Source organism: Nicotiana tabacum, chromosome 10, assembly GCF_000715075.1.
Source record: "Nicotiana tabacum cultivar K326 chromosome 10, ASM71507v2, whole genome shotgun sequence".
Taxonomy (NCBI): Eukaryota; Viridiplantae; Streptophyta; class Magnoliopsida; order Solanales; family Solanaceae; genus Nicotiana; species Nicotiana tabacum.
In genome coordinates, this window is record NC_134089.1 from 52655475 (window position 1) to 52680063 (window position 24589).

At 38.6% G+C, this 24589-nt stretch overlaps 1 protein-coding gene across 1 annotated transcript; it reads left to right on the forward strand.

The window, feature by feature from the left end:
• Positions 1-16331: 16331 nt before the first annotated feature.
• LOC107828499 (GDSL esterase/lipase At5g03980-like) lies at positions 16332-17845 on the forward strand. Its single transcript, XM_016655818.2, has one exon. The coding sequence runs from the start codon at positions 16548-16550 to the stop codon at positions 17691-17693; it is 1146 nt and encodes a 381-aa protein (XP_016511304.1). The 5' UTR covers positions 16332-16547; the 3' UTR covers positions 17694-17845.
• Positions 17846-24589: the final 6744 nt, after the last annotated feature.

A 24589-nucleotide genomic window follows, 5' to 3' on the forward strand; every position in this document is an offset into this window, starting at 1 on the left:
CATAATATCATATATAAGTGGACGGCGTGCCACACGATCCCATAATATCATATATAAGTGGACGGCGTGCCACACGATCCCATAATATAGTTCATAATATCTGACTTCATATAGTAGACCCCTTCAGGGGAGAATAACAACTCAATACCTTTAACCCGGCAAGGGTACAGCTAACAACCCAAAATATCCCGACAAGGGAGAATATATATATATATATATATATCAGTCTACACATCCCGGCAAGGGAGTGTTCACAACACATTCTCCTTTTAAATCATTCTTCCTCAACCATTCACATTATATGAAACTTATCAAATAAACAAGGAGCTTGTGTTACATTATTCGAATTAAAAGCAATCAAGACTCACGGTCATGCTAGACTCTGGTGCATAGATAACCGTCACCATGCCTATACACCGTACTCCACATTAGCAAGTAGCAAATATCATCCTAATCCTATTCCCTCAAGCCAAAGTTAGAACAAACACTTACCTCGAATGCTCCAAACTCAACTCACGCTTCTAGTACAGCTTTACCTCTTAATTCCACCACCAATCCGCTCGAATCTAGTCATAAGTTACTTAATCACATTAATAATTACTAAATGAATCATCCCCAATGCATGAAAATAGATTTTTTTCAAGGTTTTTCCCAAAAAGGTCAAAACTACCCCCGGACCCACGTGGTTAAAACTCGAGGTTCGGACCAAAACCCGGTTACCCATTCCCCCATGAATACCAATATATGATTTGTTTTTAAATCGGACCCCAAATTGAGGTCCAACTTCTCAATTTGTAGAAAACTTAGGTTCTACCCAAAACACCCAATTTTCCCCATGAAAATCTTTGATTTGAAGTTGAAATTATGTTAAAAGATGTTAAGGAATAAAGAAATTAAGTTAGAAATCACTTACCAATCGTTTTGGAGAAAAAGAAATTGTTTGGAAAATCGCCTCTTAGGTTTTGGGTTTTTGAAAAGTGAAAAATGACTGAGATTTTCCGAACTTGTATACCTTTCTGAGGACCTGGCGCGGACCGCACAAAAATGTGTTGCGGCCGCACCGAGTGGGAGAAAAGTGGGGCTTCTCTGAACCCTTCCAGCGCGGACCGCACTGTTTTGGTGCGCGGCCGCGCTGGTTAACCTGAAACCCTAACCCTCAGACTCAGCCACGCGGACCGCACAATAATGCATCGCGGCCGCACGGCTCCAGCGCGGACCGCGGGGAAATGATCGTGGCCGCACTGGTGTCTGCAACACCTGAACCTGCATTTTCTTAAGTCCAAGACCTCTCGGGCCCCATTCAAAACTCACCCGAGCCCTCGGGGCTCCAAACCAAACATGCACACAACCTTAAAAATATCTTACGGACTTACTCGTGCGATCAAATCACCAAAATAACATCATATACATAGGATCAAGCCTCAAACACATGATTTTCTTTCTTCAACTTTCATAACTCAAACTCTCCATTTTCAGTCTGAAACACGTTATATGAAGTCCGTTTTTAGCCAAACTTTACAGATAGTGCTTAACACATATTTAAGACTTGTACCGGGCGTCGGAACCAAAATACGAGCCCAATATCTATGTTTTCTAACCCCTTTTTCATTTCAAATTTTCATATCAAATTTCAGAAAAACAATTTCTTTCAAAAATTCATTTCTCGGGCTTGGGACCTCAGAATTTGATTCCGGGCACACGCCCAAGCCCCATATTTTTCTACGGACCCTCCGGAACCGTCGAATCACAGGTCCGGGTCCGTTTACCCAAAATGTTGACCGAAGTCAACATTATGCATATTAATACCAAAATTCATCAAATGTTTCACATAATTCACATATTATAACATAAAAACTTTCCGGCTACGCGCCCGAACTATGCACGCCAATAGAGACAACTAAAAGCGAGGTTTTCAAGGCCTCGGGAGCACGGAACAAGGAAGAATTACGGTGATGACCCCTTGGGTCGTCACATTCTCCACCTCTAAAACAACCGTTCGTCCTCGAACGGACAAAAGAAAGAAGTACCTGAGTCGGGAAATAAATGAGGATAACGGCTCCGCATATCAGACTCGGACTCCCAGGTCGATGCCTCAGGAGGCTGACCTCTCCACTGAACACGCACCGAAGGAAAACTCTTCGACCTCAACTGTTGAACCTGCCGGTCTAGAATAGCCACCAGCTCCTCCTCATATGACAGATCCTTGTCCAATTGGACAGTGCTGAAATCTAACACGTGCGATGGATCTCCGCGATACTTTCGGAGCATAGATACATGAAACACGGGATGCACAGCTGACAATCTAGGTGGCAAGGCACGTCTATAAGCCACCTCTCCCACACGATCAAGAATCTCAAATGGACCGATGAACCAAGGGCTGAGCTTGCCTTTCTTCTTAAATCTCATCACGCCCTTCATAGGCGATACACGGAGTAATACCCGCTCACCGACCATGAAAGCAACATCTCTGACCTTGCGGTCTGCATAACTCTTCTGTCTGGACTGAGCTGTACGAAGTCTATCCTGAATAATCCTGACTTTGTCCAAGGCCTCCTGAACCAGATCCGTACCCAATAATCGAGCCTCTCCCGGCTCAAACCATCCAACTGGAGACCGACATTGCCTACCATACAATGCCTCATACGGAGCCATCTGAATGCTGGACTGGTAGTTGTTGTTGTAGGCAAACTCTGCTAAAGGCAAAAACTGGTCCCACGAGCCTCCAAAATCAATGACACAGGCTCGGATCATGTCCTCAAGAATCTGAATAGTCATCTCGGACTGACCGTCCGTCTGGGGATGAAATGTTGTACTCAACTCAACCTGGGTGCCCAACTCTCGCTGAACCGCTCTCCAGAAATGCGAGGTAAACTGTGTACCCCGATCTGAAATGATAGATAGCGGCACCCCATGAAGGCGAACAATCTCCCTGATATAAATCTCGGCTAACCTTTCGGACGAATAGGTGGCTGCAACAGGAACAAAATGCGCTGACTTGGTCAGCCTATCAACAATGACCCAAACTGCATCAAACGTTTTCCAAGTTATCGGAAGTCCAGTAACGAAATCCATCGTAATCATCTCCCACTTCCACTCAGGAAGTGCAATCCTCTGAAATAGACCACCGGGTCTTTGATGCTCGTACTTAACTTGCTGACAATTCAAACACCGAGCCACGTGCACAACGATGTCTTTCTTCATCTTACGCCACCAATAGTGCTGCCTCAGATCCTGATACATCTTCGCGGCGCCCGGGTGAATAGAATACTGAGAACTGTGGGCCTCCGCTAAGATCAACTCTCGAATCCCATCAACATTGGGCATACAAACTCGCCCCTACAATCTCAATACACCATCATCATCTAAGGTTACTTTCTTGGCACCTCCACGATGCACTGTGTCTCTTAAGACACACAAATGGGGATCCTCAAACTGCCGCTCGTGGATACTCTTTAATAGTGAGGAACGAGCAACCGTGCAAGCTAACACTCTGCTAGGCTCAGAAATATCTAACCTCACAAGACGATTGGCCAAGGCCTGAACATCCAAAGCAAGCGATCTCTGGCTGACTGGAATATAAGCAAGACTACCCATGCTGGCGGACTTCCTTCTCAATGCATCGGCCACCACATTGGCCTTCCCCGGGTGGTATAAGATAGTAACATCATAATCCTTTAGCAACTCTAACCACCTCCTCTGCCTCAAATTCAACTCTTTCTACTTGAACAGATACTAAAAACTCTTGTGATCAGTGTAAACCTCACACGTCACGCCATATAAGTAATGCCTCCAGATCTTCAAGGCATGAACAATGGCTGCCAACTCGAGATCATGAACCGGATAATTCTTCTCGTGGATCTTCAACTGCCTCGAAGCATAAGCAATGACATTGCCTTCCTGCATCAACACTGCACCAATCCCAATACGAGACGCATCACAATAGACCGTATATGGCCCTGAACCTGTGGGCAAAACCAATACTGGTGCCATAGTCAGAACCGTCTTGAGCTTCTGAAAGCTTGTCTCACACTCGTCCGACCACCTGAACTGGACACCCTTTTGGGTCAATCTGGTCATAGGGGATGCAATGGATGAAAACCCCTCCACGAACCAACGGTAGTAACCTGCTAACCCCAGGAAACTCCGAATATCCGTAGCTTAAACTGGTCGAGGCCAGTTCTTGACTGCCTCTATCTTCTTCGGGTCTACCTGAATACCTGCTGCTTATATGACATGACCCAGGAATGCGACCGAACTCAACCAAAACTCGCACTTTGAGAACTTAGCATACAACTGACTATCCTTTAGGGTCTGAAGGACCACTCTGAGGTGCTGCTCATGCTCCTCCTGACTGCGGGAGTATATAAGAATATCGTCAATGAAGACTATCACGAACAAGTCCAAATAAGGTCTGAACACTCGGTTCATAAACTCCATGAACGCTGCTGGGGCATTAGTCAATCCAAATGACATGACTAAAAACTCACAGTGCCCATACCGAGTGCGAAATGCTGTCTTGGGGACATCAGACGCCCTAATTCTCAGTTGATGATAACCAGATCTCAAATCTATCTTTGAGAACACCCTTGCACCCTGAAGCTGGTCGAATAAATCGTCGATCCTCGGTAGTGGATGCTTATTCTTACTTGTAACCTTGTTCAATTGCTGGCAATCGATGCACATTCTCATCGAACCATCCTTTTTCTTAACAAACAACACCGGCGCACCCCAAGGTGAAACACTGGGTCTAATGAAACCTTTCTCAAGCAAATCCTGCAGCTGTTCCTTTAACTCTTTCAACTCTGGCGGGGCCATATGATATGGCGGGATAGAAATGGGCTGAGTGCCCGGGGCCAAATCAATACAAAAGTTGATATCCCTGTCGGGCAGCATACCCAGCAAGTCTGAAGGGAAAACCTCAGGAAACTCCTGAACAACGGGCACAGAATCAATAGAAGGGGCCTCCGCGCTAGAATCGCGAACATACGCCAAGTAGGCCAAACATCCCTTCTCGACCATACGCCGAGCTTTCACATACGAGATAACACTGCGGGTACAATGACCAGAAGTCCCTCTCCACTCTAAACGGGGTAAATCCGGTAAGGCTAAGGTTACGGTCTTGGCATGGCAATCCAAGATAGCATGGTACGGGGATAACCAATCCATCCCCAATATAACATCGAAGTCGACCATGTCCAAAAGCAACAAATCAACACGGGTCTCAAGACCCCCAAACACTACGATACAAGAACAATGAACTTGGTCGACCACAATAGAATCACCCACCGATGTTGACACATAAACAGGAATACTCAACGAGTCACTAGGCATAACCAAATAGGGTGCAAAATAGGATGACACATATGAATACGTAGATCCGGGATCAAATAGCACAGAAGCATCCCTATCACAAACCAGAATAGTACCTGTAATCACAGCATCTGATGTCTCAGCCTCTGGCCTGGCTGGCAAAGCATAACAATGGGGCTGGGCCCCACCTCCCTGAATCATATTCCTGGGACGATCTGCTGCTGGCTGACCCCTAACTCTAGCGGTCTGAGCTCCACCTCTAAGACCTCTACCTCCATCTCTATGTCCTCTACCCCCGCCTCTAGCTGGCTGGGCAGGCTGTGAGGCAACTGGTTCCTGGATCATCGGGCGAGAACCCTGCTGCTGCGAGCTGCTGGAAGCTCGAGGGCAATATCTGGCAATGTGACTCACATCGCCGCAAGTATAACAAGCCCTCGACTGCTGAGAAAAATGAAGTGGTGGTGCACTGATAGGTGCTGATGGTGAACTGAAGAGCTGCTGGTCAGAATACTGCGGCTAAGAACCACGACCACCTAGTGTACCATGAGAAGCCTGGAGAGCTGACTGAAAGGGCCTCGAAGGATGGCCTCTACCATAAGAATCCCTACCTCCAGACGAGGTACCACTGAATCTACCAGAATTACGGGGCCTCTTATCAGACCCATGACCACCACCTTGAGCAAGTGCCATCTCTATCCGGCGGGCACCATCTGCCGCCTCTTGAAATGAAATCTCACTACCGGCACTCATGGCCATCTGAACACGGATCGGCTAGGCCAACCCATCAATAAACCTCCGCACCCTCTCTCTATCGGTGAGGAGTATCACAATGGCATGACGAGCAAGATCACTGAACCGGGTCTCATACTGGGTGACCGTTATAGGACCCTGCTGGAGACGCTCAAACTGCCTGCGAAGAGCATCTCGCTGAGTAACTAGAAGAAACTTCCCCAGAAATAACTTTGAAAACTGATCCCAGGTCAATGATGGCGACCCTGCTGGCCTGGCTAAACAGAAATCCCTCCACCAAGTCTTGGCGGATCCTGCCAGGCGAAAAGTGGCGAAGTCGACCCCATTGGTCTCTACAATGCCCATAGTCCGTAGAACCTCATGACAGCTGAAAATGAAATCCTGAGCATCCTCTGAGGGAGTGACACTATATGTGGTTGTGAAGAGTTTGGTGAAACGATCAAGCCTCCACAAAGCATCTGCGGACATAGTCACACCATCGCTGGACTGAGCCGCAATACCTGGCTGGGCTGCCACAGCTGGCTGAACTGCCACGGCTGGCTAAACCACTGGAACCTGAGCCTGAGGAGCTACCGGCTCTGGAGTACGAGTATCGGGAGTCTGAACTCCTCCCCCAGCCTGAGATGTGGCTGGAGCTACGGAAAGCAAACCCGCTCTAGAAATGCCCTCCATAAAGCCTACTAGTGGGACCAAAGCGTCCTGAAGCACTGGAGTGGCTATGAAACCCTCTGGGACCTGAGCTGGGCCCAATGGAACAGCTGGGGCCGGAACCTCCTCCTCAACATCGACCTGAGGCTCCGTCGCTGGAAATGCTGATCGGGGCTGAGCTCTGCCCCGGAATAGGCCTCTGGCACGGCCTCGGCCTAGCCCTCTGCCCCTAATACGGGTTGCTGCTGGGGGCTCAGGCTGTTGCGCGGTAGAAGAGGAAGCACGTGTCCTCGCCATCTCGAGAGAACAGAGTGGAAAGACAATCAGTACTTGAGAAACAGAATCGCACGACAAGAATGAACAAGGTAAAGTTTTCCTAACTCAGTAGCCTCTGCGGGATAAATACAGACGTCTCCGTACCGATCCCTCAGACTCTACTAAGCTTGTCCGTGAGTTGTGAGACCTAAGTAACCTAGTGCTCTGATACCAACTTGTCACGACCCGGATTTCCCACCATCGGGTGTCGTGATGGCGCCTACTATCGGAGCTAGGCAAGCCAAATATTTAAAACACCTTTCCTGCTTTCTTTCAAACAATATAATAAACGAGACAAAATTTAAGCAGAAGACTTTAAATCTAAAGCAACTGAAAACCAAAAGTGCGGAAGTTTAATAGACATCACTACCCAAGGTTTGGTGTCACTAGCTCACGAACTACTATAGAATACTACAAACAATGTCTGAAAGGAAATACATCATGTTTGTCTGATACAAGATGAACAAACGAAAAACATGGAAAGGGACTTCGGCCTGCGAACGCCAGCTAGGCTACCTCGAGAGTCCCTGGACTGAAGACAGCTCCCAGAAATCCTACTGCTGTGGTTCGTAAGCTGCTCCCTGATCTGTGCACAAAAATTTGCACATAGTGTAGCATCAGCACAACCGACCCCATGTGCTGGTAAGTGCCTGGCCTAACCCCGGCGAAGTAGTGACGAGGCTAGACAGTACCTACCACATTTAACCTATACAGATATATATACAACAAGTGCAAGAAAACAATAACAAGATAATACAAAGTAAAACTGGGAGGGGACATGCTATCGGGGAGTAACAGATAAAAATGAAATATCGGAAATAAGCAGAAGAGACTCCGGTTCCCATGATATATATATATATATATATAAGTGGACGGCGTGCCACACGATCCCATAATATCATATATAAGTGGACGGCGTGCCACACGATCTCATAATATTATATATAAGTGGACGGCGTGCCACACGATCCCATAATATCAATGTAAGTGGACGACGTGCCACACGATCCCATAATATCATATATAAGTGGACGGCGTGCCACACGATCCCATAATATCATATATAAGTGGACGGCGTGCCACACGATCCCATAATATCATATATAAGTGGACGGCGTGCCACACGATCCCATAATATCATATATAAGTGGACGGCGTGCCACACGATCCCATAATATCATATATAAGTGGACGGCGTGCCACACGATCCCATAATATCATATATAAGTGGACGGCGTGCCACACGATCCCATAATATCATATATAAGTGGACGGCGTGCCACACGATCCCATAATATCATATATAAGTGGACGGCGTGCCACACGATCCCATAATATCATATATAAGTGGACGGCGTGCCACACGATCCCATAATATCATATATAAGTGGACGGCGTGCCACACGATCCCATAATATCATATATAAGTGGACGGCGTGCCACACGATCCCATAATATAGTTCATAATATCTGACTTCATATAGTAGACCCCTTCAGGGGAGAATAACAACTCAATACCTTTAACCCGGCAAGGGTACAGCTAACAACCCAAAATATCCCGACAAGGGAGGATATATATATATATCAGTCTACACATCCCGGCAAGGGAGTGTTCACAACACATTCTCCTTTTAAATCATTCTTCCTCAATCATTCACATTATATGAAACTTATCAAATAAACAAGGAGCTTGTGTTACATTATTCGAATTAAAAGCAATCAAGACTCACGGTCATGCTAGACTCCGGTGCATAGATAACCGTCACCATGCCTATACACCGTACTCCACATTAGCAAGTAGCAAATATCATCCTAATCCTATTCCCTCAAGCCAAAGTTAGAACAAACACTTACCTCGAATGCTCCAAACTCAACTCACACTTCTAGTACAGCTTTACCTCTTGATTCCACCACCAATCTGCTCGAATCTAGTCATAAGTTACTTAATCACATTAATAATTACTAAATAAATCATCCCCAATGCATGAAAATAGATTTTTTCAAGGTTTTTCCCAAAAAGGTCAAAAATACCCCCGGACCCACGTGGTCGAAACTCGAGGTTCGGACCAAAACCCGGTTACCCATTCCCCCATGAATCCCAATATATGATTTGTTTTTAAATCGGACCCCAAATTGAGGTCCAACTTCTCAATTTGTAGAAAACCTAGGTTCTACCCAAAACACCCAATTTTCCCCATGAAAATCTTTAATTTGAAGTTGAAATTATGTTAAAAGATGTTAAGGAATAAAGAAATTAAGTTAGAAATCACTTACCAATCGTTTTGGAGAAAAAAAATTGTTTGGAAAATCGCCTCTTAGGTTTTGGGTTTTTGAAAAGTGAAAAATGACTGAGATTTTCCGAACTTGTATACCTTTCTGAGGACCTGGCGCGGACCGCACAAAAATGTGTTGCGGCCACGCCGAGTGGGAGAAAAGTGGGGCTTCTCTAAACCCTTCCAGCGGTCACTGTTTTGGTGCGGCTGCGCTGGTTAACCTGAAACCCTAACCCTCAGACTCAGCCATGCGGACCGCACAAAAATGCATCGCTGCCGCACGACTCCAGCGCGGACCGCGCGGAAATGACCGTGACCGCGCTGGTGTCTGCAACACCTGAACCTGCATTTTCTTAAGTCCAAGACCTCCCGGGCCCCATTCAATACTCACCCGAGCCCTCGGGGCTCCAAACCAAACATGCACACAACCTTAAAAACATCTTACGGACCTAATCGTAAGATCAAATCGCCAAAATAACATCATATACATAGGATCAAGCCTCAAACACATGATTTTCTTTCTTCAACTTTCATAACTCAAACTCTCCATTTTCAGTCTGAAACACGTCATATGATGTCCGTTTTTAGCCAAACTTTACAGATAGTGCTTAACACATATTTAAGACTTGTACCGGGCGTCGGAACCAAAATACGAGCCCAATACCTATATTTTCTAACCCCTTTTTCATTTCAATTTTTCATATCAAATTTCAGAAAAACAATTTCTTTCAAAAATTCATTTCTCGGGCTTAGGACCTCAGAATTTGATTCCGGGCACACGCCCAAGCTCCATATTTTTCTACGGACCCTCCGGGACCGTCGAATCACAGGTCCGGGTCCGTTTACCCAAAATGTTTACCGAAGTCAACATTATGCATATTAATACCAAAATTTATCAAATGTTTCACATAATTCACATATTCTAACATAAAAACTTTCCGGCTACGCACCCGAACTGTGCACGTCAATCGAGGCAACTAAAAGCGAGGTTTTCAAGGCCTTGGGAGCACGGAACAAGGAAGAATTACCGTGATAACCCCTTGGGTCGTCACAACTATACTATACTATGCACTAAGTATTAGTGCATTAGCTAATATTATATTGTATATAGCTTATATATATATACACACATACATACATATATACATACATATATTAATTGATATAAGTCGAGACATTTTAATTTATTGTTAATATATATATAGGTTATAAGTCGATGAATCAAATTACAAGTGTATCAATACCTAAAAGAACCTGTCCCTGTGTTCCGAGCGTTTCATGCTCTTATATATATATATATATAGACACACGCACGCTTCGTAGTACTGCTTAACTGTATATATAGCATGTTAGAGTTTATTTTAGTCTATTCATCTTTTGTATTACAAAAGTGTTAGCGGGTTACATTTATATTATTTAGATAGTAAATACAAAAGTGATTTTTAATTTTGACCATTGTTGACCTGAAAAAAGGCCAACTTTGGTCGCTAAATATACATAAATTTAAATTAGCGACCAAAGTTGGTCGCTAAATTTAAATCAAATTTATTTATATTTTATATAATATTTAAAATAATAATATAATTGTTAAACGTTAGAACTCGATCCCAGATTAGCGACCAAAGTTGGTCTCTATTTTCGTAAGCGACCAACTTTGGTCGCTAAATTTGAATTATATTTTTTTATATTTTATAAATTTTTTTAAATAAAAATATAATTATTAAAATTTTATAATTGGGTCCCATTTTAGCGACCAAAGTTGGTCGCTATCTGCTTACCCCTTAATTAGCGACCAACTTTGGTCGCTAATTTAAGTTATATTTATTTATATTTTATAATTTTTTTAAAATAATATTATAATTATTATAATTATATAAGTGGGTCCCCTTGTAGCGACCAACGTTGGTCGCTAATCTCAGTATACCTTTGACCAAGCAAGTCTGACCAGTCCGGTCAATATTTTGACAAAATTAGCGACTAAGTAGCGACCAACCTTGGTCGCTAATGTATATCAAATAATTATTTTATTATTTTCGCCAATTTAACGACCAACTTTGGTCGCTTTTCTTGACAGACCAACTTTGGTCGCTAAAGTTTGGTAGCTTTTTTCCGGAATTCTAGTAATGGCATCATGTAAGCGCAAACAATCATTTAGCAAGACATTTTGACAAAGGCCTTAACATGGGTTAAATATGCTGGTACATTGCGCAAGTTGGTTGTATTCACCACACCTCCAACGTGAAGGAGGTGTTGAGATTCAGTTATTTTAATATGAAGCTTAGTGGGTCTGTTAGCTGACAGAATTGTAATTAGCTAAGGTGTTAGTGCTTGGTAGTGGTGGGCGGAAAATCCGAAAAACCAAATTCCGAACCGAACCGAATTAATTTGGTATTTTGATTTCGGTTTTTTAGGTATTTCGGTATTTCGGTTCAGTATACAGTATTGGGTTTTTGATATTTCGGTATAATATTGCATTCTTACCTCCATTGGCTTTTCCACTAAAATCATTTAAAGATTTCAGTGACTTCTTTGCTTTAAGTTGATGATTTTTACCGGTTAATTCTTCTATCTCATTCGAAGATGAAGCTCATGTGCTATTATGGAGCTTCTTGAAGTAAGAATCTATGGCTCTCAGGTTCTTCTCCTGACTGTTCAATGCAGATTTTACTGTCCAAAATATTCTTCTCTGAGAACTATGTGAAAGTCGGGATTCGAAGAGGTGCATTCTTGTCTTCTCCCTATATACATGATTTATTTTAGGCAAAACTGGCTGTGGAATGCATCCCCTGCTATGAACTCTTTCCAATAATACTGTAGTGCACACCATTATATCTTTTTCAGCAATGTACTAGTTCCTTAAGGTAATGCATGGTCATTCTTGCTAGTGACCTTAGATATATTTTTGTGAATTGAGAAAATCAACCTTTCTTGGACATAAACTTCTGCATCCAAGAATATTTGTATCAGAACCAAATGCACTTTCATTTTGTATGATATCAACGAATTGCATGAACTACAAAGTTTATGGAAGTACACCCCACAATTTACTAAGCCTCAGTGGCTTCTCTACTTCACAAGTAGCTACTTCATTGGCATAAAAGATACTTTATCAACATGTCGAATCGTCTTCTGGTGATATTGTATTGGCTGGTTGATTATCTTTGAATAGTTGAATCAGAGATCTCTTCAAACAGAACTGGGAGATAGTAAAGATATGGTTTAAATCGAAACCGTACCGAACTAAAATAAGAAATATCGAACCATACCGAAATATTTTGGTACGGTATTTGATATACACAATTGATAAACCGAATATCGAAATATCGCACCGAAATTCTTAAATACCGAATCGAAGTACCGAATGCCCACCCCAGTGCTTAGCAGTTAACAGCGGTAGCTGGCTCATCGTTACTTAGTGACAGATCTAGAACTAGACTCAAGAAATTGAGGGATAGGATCCCTCCAGTAGTGTACTGTCCAGTATTGCTCAATAGCTTCTCAGATGCATGCCACGTGTGTAGATGGAGGTTCAAATGCTTGGACTAGTTTGTACTTGTATTTCTTTTTTCGGAAAAGGGTCATATTTATCCTGTACTCTTTAAAAATGGTTATATTTATCATTCGTTATACTTTTTTGATATATTTATCCTTACCATTATATTTTAGGATCATATTTATCCATGTACTCTTCAAACAGGGTTACATTTGTCCTTCGTCATACTTTTTGACATATTTATCCTTACACTTATACTTTAGGATCATATTTGCCCCTCATCCATTAAATCCTCATGTCCCACCTTTGTTTTCCTACATGGTGCCTATGTGGATTTCTTTTTCCTCCAATTTAAATATGGTTAACTATTTAAGATAATTTAATCCGCCCACCCAGTTTAAATATGGTCACATATTTAAGATAATGTTCTTTTTCAGCTCCATATTTTTCGGATAGCAGCGGCAACATATTGGCAAACAAGAACTTTGAACTCAAAATCACTAATCTGATACAGCTTACAATTATTGCAGTAACCAAATTAAATTACGAGAAGTTGCACAACAATGGAATTAATGACAAAGGTCCGTGCTTAAAATAGAGCACTGCCAGAAGCCTAATATTGTCTAAGATGGTTTCCTCAAACATATTTTTTCTCGAAAAGAAAATATTGCTCCCTCCTCTCATTTTATATGAAAGAATTCGATTACAAGGGTCAAAACATCTATTTTTTTTTTTTGTGATTTGGGTATATAATTTTCATGTTTTTCAAAAATAAAATAAAATTATATATTTAAAAAAGTATATCTAAATAATTCAACTTTTTGGATGGCAGAGTCATGATTTAAAGTTTATGAGTTCTGATCTTGCTCATAGCTCATTTTAGTTATTAAGTTCGTAATTAAATATTTATACATATTTAATGTATTTCCTAATAGAACACAAATCTAAACAAAAGCTATAGAGTTCATTCAAACCATACCTAATACTCTAGCTCCACCCCTTATCTTCGACCTGATTTAACATAAACCTACAATGACGAGTAATATTAGAGTAATGTGAATTATCAGAATGAAGCCACTATATTTTATATATTGGCTGCCCAAAGACACAAATAAGTGCAGACAACCAAATTATGGTTTATGGTTTATGGTTTATGGTTTATGGTTAAATTAAATTATCTTAAATAGTTGACCATAGTTAAATTGGAGGAAAAAGAAATCCACAAGGCACCATGTAGGAAAACAAAGGTGGGACATGGGAATTTAATGGATGAGAGGCAAATATGATCCTAAAGTATAAGTGTAAGGATAAATATGTCAAAAAGTATGACGAAGGATAAATGTAACCCTTTTGAAGAGTACAAGGATAAATATGATCCTAAAGTATAATGGTAAGGATAAATATATCAAAAAAGTATAACAAAGGACAAATATAACCATTTTTAAAGAGTATAGGGATAAATATGACATTTTCAGTTCTTTTTTTCTATTTACTTTATCAAACAAATATAATACTTTAAAAAGTAAAAAATAAAAAGGCAGGAAATTCTACACTGTTTTCTCCATCTTTGTCTTCTTTCACAAAGTGGCGTTATTCTAGAAACTCCATTGCATATGGCGATCTAAAAAATTTAAGATGAGAGTTTGGATATTTCCAATTTGAATAACGGGAAAGTGTAGTGGTTTTTTAAAATAAAAGTTCTCCAATGTCTGTGCGTGAAGGAAATCCTAAGGATGAAGAAGAAGAGAGCAAAGTTCGTGGGTTGGGGTTGGGGAAGGAAACCCTGCCATTTTTTATTTTTTACTTTTAAAAGTATTATACTTGTTTAATAAATAGAAATAAGGAAGCATAAGTACAAACTAAATCTAAGCCTTTCCAACCCATATGCACAAATGGCATGCATCTAAAAAATCATTGAGCATTACTGGACAGTACACTACCAAAGGGGATCCCATCCCAGAAATTGATAACCTTTCACATCTTCAATATACATGTCAGGAAAAAAAAGAACTAGAAGATTACGAACTTTTGGAGAAAACTAAAAAGAAGCACTATATTTTAGGAGTTTTTTTCAATTTCCAATTTTAGCTTAAACTGTCACATTAATCAAAGTCATATACTCCACTCTTGAAAGTAGACTGGTCTATTTCTACCCGCAAGAGACTACGTATAAGTCTACTTCTTCTTTTTTTTTTTTAAATTACTCTCTCGATTTCGATTTAAGTTTACGTGAACCTATTTTTTTTTAATATATTTCAAAAATAATTACCCCTTTCTAAATTTGGCAACAATTTAGCTTAAACTTATAATTCTACTTTTAATGAGAAGTTATATAACCACACAAATACTCTAGCCCCTTTTTAATTTGTTTAGGACCATAAATTTCAAAAGTCTTTATTTTTTCTTAAATTTCGTAATAAGTTCATATAAATTGAAACCGAATGAGTATGTATGATTGGCAGAAATTGGGGCCCCACATAAAGCAATTGCCTTACTTCACCCTCCAGCCGCCTCTGTGGACTACACATATAGTGGCTTCACTTTTCATTCTTTAATATTCAGAAACTCGTGTCTGCACTTTGTTCTCTCTACTCTATGTGAACGTTCTAGAAGATTGACGAAACGAAAGCATGAAGCTCAGATCTCATCTTTCCTTTGCAATTTGAGATACTCTATAGTCTCTGCAAAGAAATAGTGTGAGAAAATTTGAGAATGCATTACGTAAAGTAAATTTGAATTCTGAAAAAATAATACATGAGCAAATACGGCTAAAGTAGAAAAGTAAGTTCTAATACTTTAATTTTCTATTATTCTTTAGATTTTGATGAATTTTTATATACAGTTAAACTTGTAACTCGAACTGAAAGAACAAATTAACGACCGGATCATATGCATTAGCAGTAAGTGGAAACTTTCTTTTCATATACAGCAATAGTTTCCTTGCTTTTACTTTATAATACCTTTTTCTATTTGCCATCGTGGCTATATTAATTTTATTCTTACTTCTTTGTTTAAACAAAATTAAACCATAGGTGCAGTTTTTTTCTTTAATTTTGGTTTAGTTTTGGACAACAATAATAAATTCAGTGTAATCTCACAAGTAGGGTCTGGAAAGGATAGTGTGTACGCAACCTTACCCCTTACCTTATGAAGATAAAAAGTTATTTCGGATAGACTCTCAATTTAAGAAATAATGAAAAAGAAGCAATATAAACAATAGCAAAAACAAGATAATAGGACAACGAAAAATGTAATTGTTGAAAAATACCTTTGGGTTGAAGTTAGAAATTCGTATGTTTAGATTTTACTTCGTGAGAAAAAATTAAAACTATCTTTAGTTTTTACAAAGATCTACTTTTTGGTTCTGTATGAAAATTTATGTTTCTTCTATTTTAATAAAACTTTCAAAATGCATTTTCCATATTTTTAAAGATGTCTTTTTAGAATCGCGTTAAGCGAAGGCTATTTCACTAGTACGAAATACAAAACTCAAAATTGGTCAAATTCATTATAGATTAAAGCATAGTGGAGCGATTCGACTTGGCAATTGGCTCTTTGGATCACGAAATACTAATGCACATGTACTCAATAAGACAATTAGCTAGGCATATATTTTCTTTATATGTTTACATGCACATGGGGCTGTCTCCACTCTCCAGCCACGCCTTCAAAAGTAAAAAGTTCTACTTTCCGATCACTTCCCTTGGTCTCTCTATACAGCACTACTACTTCTAGTTTTCAAGAAAAATCCTTCCTCGATGGCTTCTCTTTCTCTAATACCCAAAGTATCTTTGTTTTGTTCACTGATAACCTTGGCTTTTTTCTCTTCTCCTTCCGCTGCCCAAATAAAATGCAACATCAGATCTCTTTACCAACTAGGAGATTCTCTGGCCGATGCCGGAAACGTCATCCGTACACCCGGCGCCTCAATCATATTTCGTGCCGACAAACCTCCTTATGGCGAGACATTTTTTAAGAGACCTACTGGTCGTTTCTCAGACGGTCGTATCATTATCGACTATATTTCCTCTGCTTTCAACCTCTCCTTCCTTAATGCTTACTTGGACACAGGCGCTTCTTTTGACCAAGGCGTCAACTTCGCTGTTGCTGGTGGCACGGCGCTGAGTACCCCTTTCTGGACTGCTCGCAATATTAGGTTGCCCGCCTGGAACACGCCACTACCTGCTCAATTAAACTGGTTCAAATCACATCTGCAGTCCACTTGTGGCTCAAATTGTACACAAAAACTCAGTAACTCCCTGATAGTAATGGGGGAATTTGGTGGCAATGACTATTACAATTGTTTTTTCCAAAACAAGAAAATACCCGAGATCCGAACATATGTTCCTTACGTTGTTGCTGGTATTATTAGAGGCATCAAAGATGTGATTCAGCTGGGAGCAACGCGCGTTTTGGTTCCAGGAGTTTATCCCTTCGGATGTCTGCCTCTATACTTGACAACTTTTCCTGACTCTAATGCTAGTGCTTATGACCAATTGGGATGCCTGAGAAATTATAATGATTTTGCTTCATACCACAATAGATACCTGAACAGAGCTCTAGTAAATCTACGACGCGAGTTCCCAAATGTTGGAATCGTCTATGGGGGCTACTACGAGGCGCTTTTGACTCTTCTTGCCAGTCCTTCTTCCTTTGGATTGAATCAGAGCACATTGCTCTCTGCCTGCTGTGGAACTGGAGGACAATACAACTTTAATTTTAGGACTGTGTGTGGATCAGCTGGTGTTGGGGTTTGCTCTGACCCAGCTAAATACGTGCACTGGGATGGCATTCATTTGACAGATGAAACTCATCGTCGTATGACAAACATTGTCGTCAGCGACATGATTTCGAAATTCGGGTGTACCAACATTCGAGATTCAGCTGTACTATCTAGTTATTGAGTTTCATGATTTTCTATGTCGAGTATTTGCGTGTTTTGACTATGATGAGATGTGTCCTTTCTTCTTCATCAAGAGGTGGAAAAGGAATAAATCGAAGAATGATTGTTGTTGCAAATAAATAGTTAAAGCCTTGTTGTTGGGATTTCTTTCAATACTTTATCCATCTATATATATATATATATATATATATAAAGGAAGGAATAAATCTATTTATCTTTTTTTTCCTTTTTTTGCCTTTTGTTCCCTTATTTTTCCTTTTGATTCATTTTAAGAATTCCAAAAGTCAATTTTTGAAACTTCTTATTAGGGGTGTTCAAATCGAACTGGAAAATCGCACCAAATCGAAAAATCAAACCAAATCGATTAAAAAACCCGACTAGGTTTGGTTTGACTTGGTTTGGTATTGAGTAAAAAAAACCGAACCAAACCGACATATAAATATATAAATTTTATTTATATTTTTAAGACTTTATAGTGAATTTTCTTTAGAAAATATAGAAATATTTGGGATCCTCTCATGTATTAACCTTGAAAGCGTAAATTAACGAAAAATTATTGTTAGACGACTAAGAAAATAACTATATGTGTTACTAAAAAAATTCTCCCATTAGAATATTTTAATAGATCATATGTTTGTCGATTTTTCCCATATTTATTAAACATATATTCACTTATCAAAGTTTTATCTATAATTTTAACAAAGTAAGATTGGAATAATATTCATGTAACAAAAAAATCCGAAAAACCTGACAAAACCGAACCAATCCAAACCGATATAGTTGGTTTGGTTCGGTTTTTATCAAAACCGAACCAACACAGTCCATGTACACCCCTACTTCTCATTCCTCTTTACGTGCCAATTTAATTAAATGTTTAAATATGTATCAATATTACGTTACTCTTTTATGATGGTTTATCTCATTTTAAATATTTGAGAGTTATGAAAAGCATGGGGTTATGGATATTATTAAGATAGTATTCCTCCATATTTGCCTATATAAATTCATAACTTTTGTTTCACGAGACCCCTACCTACCCAAGGTTATCCTTTTCAATCCATATTTGAAATAGTAATGGCGTAATATTTACCACAGTATTGGATTCATGTTTTAGTTTCACTCAAGGAAGAAGGCTCTTGAATGATGTTCGGTTTGCGAAAGAGAGTATCAATAAGAGCTCCGGAAATTATGCATTGATTCTATATTTCTGTTTTCTTATATTTTCTTATGATTAAAGTCCCAAACAGGATGTCTGTTGTATTTTTTCTTCTTCTATATTTACTGTCTCTTATCTTCTCTTAGTTTGGTTTTTTATAAATTTTTGATTGTCGCAAGATTGTATTTTCTTTTACAGCTTGTTTGGATGGTTGTTACCCATTGTATCGTATCGTATTGTTACTTTAAATACAATATTTGTTTTGATTGTTACTTAAATTTATTGTATAGTATCGTTAAATCCATCGTTACATAACGACGAAATGTGCCACTTTATGTAACGACCGATTTGGTGTGGTCGCGTCGTTACCTTGTCTTTTTCTCTCAATCTCACCCTTTATTATTATTAAATTATTTTATTTTATCATTTACCCTACTTTTTTATATAGTAATTTTACCTTGTATCATAATTTTTCTTTATAATATTGCAAGTTTATTCTTCATATTGTTAGTGCGTGATATCATGAAACGATGACAAACGACACAATCTATCCAAACATTATATTTATCAAACGAACAGTACAATACAATACAGTACGATACGATACATTATGAAACGATGTGTAACAACCATCCAAACAAGCTGTTAGGCTCAAATTAGCCACTTATGAGTTATGACTTTGTTAGAAGTTTGCTAACTCCTAACGAGGTTTCAAAATTAACAGCTCATTGTGTAAAAAAAAAAATTAATATTGAAATACACCCTTAATTGGGTGTTTCTTATGTTATGATTTTAGATTCGCCGGAAAATATGCTCAGCATGAAAACTGATAAATATGAAGCAACATGTGAGTGGGAGGATAAGGTAATTTAAAACTTTTGAACATTTGAAGAACCTGTACGTTTTTTTTAAAGATTTATTCATTTCTTCTACTTTCTATCTTACTTTGAGAAATGGTATATTTACGTAATTTACTTTAAGATTGGTGTAAGTTTCATGAATGAATAGCATGTTCTTTCTTATGTTAATTTATTTTATGTGTATATTAAAAAAACAAAAAACATATAGATACATATTTGCCGAATACTTCTATAAGAGTTTCAAGGAATATGTCAATTTAAAACACTCAACAAATAACATTACTAAAAATAAAATTTGGTAGTTGATTTCCACTAGAGAAAGTGATAAAAGCAAGAACTGTAATATAAAAAACATGTAAGAATTCATGGCATTACGTAAAATTGGACCTTTTATTTTTCTATTTTCTTTTTAAAAATATTAAGCAAAACCATCTTCAAAGTGACTACGAAGGACAAGAATAGATTTTACAAGCTTCACTCTTTGAAAGAGATAATCACATCTAAAAAGTCATCTTTCTTTATGAAATCATTATCTAAAAAAATCATCTTTTCCTCTATGAAATCATTGTGTTTTCGAGATAGAAATGGCCAACGGGCCAAGTGAGTGCAACTTTTTTTTTATTATTGTTATTGTTATTGTTATTGTTTCATCATCTGCAAATTTATTTGTTTGTAATTTAATTTAATTTTTTAACCGTATTATATTAATTTTACATTCTTTTTTGTGTAAGGAGAAACATCCAAAACAAGATTTAAAATATATATATATTCTGTGCATGCGCATATATATATATATATATATATATATATATATATATATATATATATATATATATATATATATATATATATATATATATATATATATATATATATTCTCTTTATTCATGAATGAGTTTGGGTAGAAGGAAATCTAATAGGCTTACTCGGCCGGGTTCACTCGGTTGAGCGCCGGTCGCGTTCCTCGGTTTTTGGGAGTCACACTACATTATAATTGCTTAAGAAACACAAACATAAGGTCTACCCACTATAATAATAAAGTTCTAAAACTATCTTTTGTTATAACAAAATATTTATAATTTTCATCAAAAATATTTCATTAGGTATGATTTAGAACGTTGACTTTAGATTTGTTTACAGTAATATTACAGAAAAATTTAATATTGCTACCTATATATCTTGAAAATTAACGTTACGAGAAAATTAAATCTAGGAATCTATATAAAATAATATCAAAAATTTTATTTATAAGTAAAATTTATAAGTAAACATATATTATATAGTGTATAATATAGAAGGTATTAAGGTAAAAGTTTTATAAATCTGGTCAAAGTAACTATTGTGATAACTAGAGCATAGTAAATTATTTTTATGTAACAAAAGAAAGAAAATAACTTTTAAATAATGAACACATAGTTGAATGACTTTTAGGAAATAAAATAATAATAATTTTTGGATAATGAACACAAAGCTTATTGAATTACAAGTGGGGGAAAAATACACCTTATCGAATTTAGTTCCTAATTTATCGCGCGCAAAAGAAAAAGGTACTACTACTACTAGTCTACTACTTAATAGAATAAACTACAATTATCGTTTAGATTTATCAAACGGAGTTGTCACACCTCCTTTTTGCGCGCCCGCCCCGAAGGGTTAAATACGCGAGGGGAGTTTTTCCAATTTAAGTGACAATATTCGAAATGAGATTATTTATTTAATTCAGAGTCGCCACTTGGGAAAGGTTTGGTTTTTGGTGTCCCAAGTCACCGGTTTATCTTGAATCCCAAATCGAGGAAATTTTCGACTTTTCCAAATGAAGTCTGCGAACCAGAAATTTTAAGTAAGGAATTCTGTTGACCCGAGGGAAGGTGTTAGGCACCCTCGAGTCCCGTGGTTCTAGCACGGTCGCTTAAATTGTTATAATGGCTAAATATCTGATTTAAATACATGTTATGACTTACGTGCTTTTATTAAGTTTAAACCTCTTTTATTATTATCATTTATTTTTTTATAGAATTGCAACGTCGTGAAAATGTATCTCGAACTACGTCGCAATCAATGCACCCGTAATTGTTAAACACATTTCGACTCCGTTGAGATTTGGATTCGGGTCACATCAATGCGCACCCAAGTTTAAGAATGTAATTTAATCGAGCCGCGCCTAAAGAGTTTAACGCATTATTATTTTTGGAGAAGGCCATGAAATTCACTAAACGGCCTATCCTGAATTCTAGATATTTATTATGGTTAATCATTGAGGGCCCCGCGATTTGCATTTTCATTTAGCGAGGCTCGTCTCATTATTTTAGAAGAGGATATCCTAAAGTGACTACATTTCTATTATGTTTGTTTCCAGAAATAGAAGAAAGAAAATGTATGCTAATTGAAGTATATGCTTTGGCCTAAACCGGACTCTTATCAATTTCTGATTAGTTACTTATTAAGTGAAGAGACGTCATACCTTACGAAAATGCTTTGGTTGGACAAAGAAATTACATATGAGATTGACGAAATACAACACTTAATCCGAACCACATCCTAAAGTCGGATTTAAATTAACTTGCTTAAACAGGATTAAAGAATTCCTTATCAAAGGATGTTACTGATGATGTTCGAAACTAATCCTGTAAACTGCCTAAAGGGAATCGAACTGGGTGATTCAAAACTATATCATATTTGGTTAGATTTAAAAGCCACTCGCCCCAACTTATTCAAAGCATGCTGAAAGAGTGAATTTAATTTTAACAATCGCACTAAATAGTTTCACATTCCATGAATTGTATTTACATCCTGTATGCTACTAAACGAATCAAATACCACAGTTTCAAATTAACATAAACTTTAATTAAGTACAAACTTACTAATATATTCTCTATTAGCTATAAACTAAAATTTACACAACTTAACAACATTTATGAAAAGGCAGTCAGTAAATAGCGGGTGATTATAACTCCTTCAAATCTTTCTATTCATGCTTTTCAATGTTACATTCAGCTACACCAATGTGAGACTCGAGATGTGTACCTGGAAATACTGAAAATGCAAAGGAGAAAGGAAGAAGATAGGGAAATCAGCAGCAGCAAGAAACAGAATAGCAGCAGCAACAACAAGCAAAATAATTGGAATAGAATCAAGATCCCAGCTAGACCAAATCCCAGAGTAAACCAACAAACCAACAGCAGACTCAGTTGGATTTAGAAGAAATCAGTATTGGACAAACAGGTCAAGACCATTGAAGTCAAGACAGCAAGAAGAATGCAATTTCTAGTTTTGTCTGTCTGTGTTATCAAACAGAGTTCTTTTCCAGTTTTCTGCTTTTCAGAACTTCAAACTCTCAATCTCCAAACTAAGTTTTCTGTGTGTATTCTCTTTTTCTCTGTCTGTGTGTGTGTATCTATGTCTATCTTAAGGTCTGTATGCTTGTCTATGTGTGTATGTGTATGTATTTTGCTCTCTCTTCTCGGATCTATCTGATCCTCCTCTTTTTTTTAAACTGATGGAAGTCCTCCTTTTATAAGCCTCAAATCATCCCTTTAACAGCCTGTTTAGATCATTAGAACACCTTCCCATGTGCTGCCCCTTTTTAGTTTCCACTTAGCTAATTAAGTATAAACCTCCCCCATCATATTCCCTGGCAGTCTTACTTTTGAGTAATGTTTATTATTTCTGAAACTAAAGTAGAGTATGGGCAGCAGAATGTAGTCTGACAGCATATGCTGTCAAACTATTTTAATTCAGAAAGGGGGCCTTTATGCACATGTTGTGCACAAGTGCACGTGCTATCAATTCAATTTGCAATTACAGACCACACCTTAGATTTCTGAAATCCAATTAATAACTATAAGTAACTAGACTCAGTTCCTAATTAGATTCAGGCAATGCTTGACAGCAGCAGGTCAATTTGTTATTGTTTGGACAATCGAAACTAATTGACGATATATGTCGACTCGACTATACTAATCATAACATGTACAATCGTAGTCAAAAATCAGGCATTTAACAGTATCGAACACATGACTCGAATCATACTGACCAAGCAGAATTGTACTGGGGAATCAGTTGATCAGTCAAATTTGAGGTTCGATTAATTGCACAGCACACACATATACACATTATCAGTAAAAATAGAAGAGAGATTCAATCAAACACAGAGGTTCAGGTAAGGTGGACAAACAACAGTTGATAAAAATTCAAAGACACAAATTAAAACAAAACATGAACAGACCTTTAATCAGCACATGGAATAAAGAAAAGAAAACAAAACAAAACTCACCTTAAATCCCGAAAAAATCAAAGAGCCTCAGGTTGGATTCGAACAGGCCTTTCTTAAGGCTGAACAGACTTTAATCGAAGTGTTTCTCAGATGAGAAACACTTCGATTAAGGTCCATTAGACCTTAATCTCTTTGGCTTAAACGGATACGGACCATCGACGAGGAACCCTATGGTTCCAAAAATCAGATCTGGGATTCATGCTTCCCTGGTCAGATTCGGACCAAACCAAGCATGGTTTGGTCACGAGGGGGGTCTGGGGAGTGTCTGGTGTGAAACTGGGGTCAAACGGTGTAAGTCAGGTTCCGACTCGAATCTTCAAATGAAGATTCGAGAAGGTGGAAAGGGATTCGAGCTAAGTGGTTAACAGATCCATGTTCAGGGTTGTGAGGGGGTTCTATGGTGTTCAGGCGGAGGTCACCGGCGTTCATGCCGCCGGGTTTCTGGTGAAAGGGAGATGGGGGCGGCTCTAGGGTTTGGGGTTCTTGTAAAGATGATGAAAGCTAGGGTATTGGATAAGGGGGGCAGGGTACGAGTGGGAGCTTATATATGGAGTGGATGAACGGATCCTGGCCGTCGGATGAGACACGATGAAGGGCCAGGATCCTTC

Coding starts and splice junctions, on each gene's coding strand:
- LOC107828499 (XM_016655818.2), top strand. CDS start 16,548: ATGGCTTCTCTTTCTCTAATACCCAAAGTATCTTTGTTTTGTTCACTG.